A 2,914-nucleotide genomic window follows, 5' to 3' on the forward strand; every position below is an offset into this window, starting at 1 on the left:
AAAAAAAAAGAAAAAGAAAAAGGAGAGGTAATTGCCAAAATGAGAAGTGGAATGGGGATGAACGTGGAAAATCAAGCATTTAAATGACTGCCAAGGGTGGGCTGCATGGTATGAGTCAGTTGCTTTATCGCGATGCACCCGATGCAGCGTTTGCTCTCGTGACCTCAGTGCAAGGTGGTGATGCTCCAGAGTGGAGCAGAGGGCTCACTGCAAATGGAGTGAGGGCTGAGTTTGACAGATAGCAGGTGCTGTGCTGCCAGGGGCTTTGCTTTTGCAAAGTGTGTGTTGAGGTAAGGTCACGGTGTGTTTTGCATGCTGGTGTTATACACATAGGGCTGCACTGCACATGTGTGCCTGCATTGCACACACGGGGCTGCATTGCATGCACCAGGCTGCATTGCACATGCAGAAAATGTTTTGGCTTTGCATCTTGTCCTGGGGCACTTTGGGTGGCCATCCAGATGGAGTTCCCCATGAGAAAATCAGTCAACACCTTGCAAGCCAAAGCCTTAAAATCTTGAGTGCCTTCATCTGGAGCACATGGAGGGATCATGGGTTGTACACAGGATCAAAGCAGCATTCCCCCAGCTGGGCTGTGGTACTGGGTCTCTTGCAACCCCGCTGATCCTGGCCTCTGCTCCAGTGTAGGCACTGGTCCCCTCCACTTCAGCCCCTTGTCTTGGCACTGTGCATGAAGGCCCAGAGAAAACCATTTAGTTTGGGACCACTATACATTTTGGAAGTTGCTTTTCCCAAGAACATTTGTTTTGCCCCCAAAATCCAAATTTACCCATTGATTTTCTTTCAAGAGGGAAAGGAACAAAATGAAGCTGATCTGAGCCAGCCTTCTGGAGTGTTTTGTCTGTACTTAAATGCTGACATGAGATGTGCTTGGTTGTTGCTGCACTGGACACTGGTTTTTGCATCCTTCTGCAGGAAGAAACGGGAGAGGAACCCTTATTAAAAGATTAAGTTTAATAGCTATTCTTGGCATGCTGTCATGGGCCTGTAGTCTTTCTGCAGCTGTCTACGAGCTGTCCCATCTGGTAAAATTTAGCCGTGTTGGTTCGCTTCACCTGCCCAAGCGTCAACACGGCAGAGGGAGGTTGGCAGCCGCAGCGCCGCGCTGCTTCTTTCTAATAAAACTCTCTTGCCAGGATCAACATCGCAGACATTTGTGGTAATCGGTGCGGCGTCCGCATCCGGACTGCCGTCCGCGCTGGGCTTGCTAAGGAGCAATAGGAAGGGAATAAATTATAGCAATAGAAAGTGCCTTTAATTAGTGTTGTGTGCACACCAGGAGCCCTGTCAGCATTGAGAGCGTTTGTCTAGGAGGGCCATCATGGGAAACTCAGGCTTTTTGTGGGCGTATGTCAAAGATGATGAGTGTTTTGGGAGAAGTGCTGCTAGTTTTGAAATACAATCATCATGGGGCTGTGGAGGTGCCAGCTTGGGACCCTGCAGTCTGTGGTCACTGCAGGAGAGATGCCGTCAAGGCAACAGGTAAAGGGTGATGAAGCTATGGTCTACATTGATGGCTAACGCTCAGGCCTCTATCCCTACAGGTAGACCAGTGGGACGAAATAACAGGAGGATCAACCGTGGTATCGTGGAGGAGTGCTGCTTTCGGAGCTGCGACCTGGCTCTGCTGGAAACCTACTGTGCCAAGTCCGTCAAGTCAGAGCGTGACCTCTCCGCCACCTCCCTTGCGGGCCTCCCAGCCCTCAACAAGGTAGGGCTGCACTCGGGCTGCTAGCTCCCTGAAGCAAGAAAGAGGAGAAAAGGGAGGCCATCAGTAGGGGAGGACTGCTGCTGGCTCTACGATCTGCTGTTTCTGCAGCCAAGGCAGCATGCAGAGCCTTGAAGTGTTTGTAACTGTTGAGGAGTCAAAGAAATTGCAGAAAACAAACTTCTAACCATTGACTCAGAACGGTTTGGGTTGGAAGAGCCCCCTAGTGATTATCTAGTCCACCTCTCCGCCATGGGCAGGGACACATCCCACTCTTAGATCAGATTGCCCGAAGGCCCATCCAGCCTGGTCTTGAATGCCTTCAGAGAGAGGGCACCCACAGCTCCTCTGGACAGTCTGTCCCAGCATCTTTGTCCCACCCTGTTGTGGAAAACTTCCTCCTTACGTGCAGTTTCCTTCAGCTTAAAATCATTGCCCCTTGGCCTATCCCTACAGGCTCCGGTAAAAAGTTTTTCTCCAGCTGCAGCAAGGTCTCCCTGGAACCTTTTCCAGGCTCAACAACCCCAACTCTCCCCACCTTTCCTCATAGGAGAGGTATTTCCAGCTTGCTAATAATTCTTGTGGCTTTCCTCCGTCCACATCCTCCTTGCGCTGGGGACCCAATAGAACCTGTAACATGGGCAACCGTGGGTAGAGATTACCCCAGGGAAGGTAACCCACCTTGTGTTGAGACTGCGTTGTTCTCCCTTCCCCAGGAGAGCTTCCAGAAGCCATCTCACGCCAAGTACTCCAAGTACAACGTGTGGCAGAAGAAGAGCTCGCAGCGGCTGCAGCGGGAGGTGCCTGGCATCCTGCGTGCCCGCCGGTACCGGTGGCAGGCAGAGGGGCTGCAAGCAGCCGAGGAAGCCAGGGCGATGCATCGTCCCCTCATCTCCTTGCCCAGCCAGCGGCCCCCGGCGCCGCGGGCATCCCCTGAAGCGACCGGCCCCCAGGAATGAACTGTGACCGGCCGGCTCGATTTGTGATCTCCCGGGGAGAGACTGGCGAGACTCGGCCCCCCCTGAGCCCCTCCGTCCCCAAGCCGAGGAGCGGGGCGGCAGGCACCATCACGCCGCTCCGGCCCCAACCAAACAACTGACACAAGCAAGGAGGGGATGGCAGCGGCCGTGTGCAGCGTCCTCCTTTTGGGGTGGGGGGAGGTTGTTTCTTTTCCCAGGCCTGTTT

The 2,914-nt window shown here is 53.5% G+C and overlaps 1 protein-coding gene across 1 annotated transcript; it reads left to right on the top strand.

Moving 5' to 3' along the window:
* Positions 1 to 1,565: 1,565 nt before the first annotated feature.
* On the top strand, positions 1,566 to 2,887 carry IGF2 (insulin like growth factor 2; the record flags this gene model as incomplete). The annotated part of the gene is given in 2 exon segments (XM_010711035.2): positions 1,566 to 1,732; positions 2,446 to 2,887. Coding segments are annotated over 2 exon segments (410 nt in total), but the record flags the coding sequence as incomplete, so codon positions are not given.
* Positions 2,888 to 2,914: the final 27 nt, after the last annotated feature.

The sequence above is a fragment of the Meleagris gallopavo genome, chromosome 5 (assembly GCF_000146605.3).
Source record: "Meleagris gallopavo isolate NT-WF06-2002-E0010 breed Aviagen turkey brand Nicholas breeding stock chromosome 5, Turkey_5.1, whole genome shotgun sequence".
NCBI classification, from domain to species: Eukaryota; Metazoa; Chordata; class Aves; order Galliformes; family Phasianidae; genus Meleagris; species Meleagris gallopavo.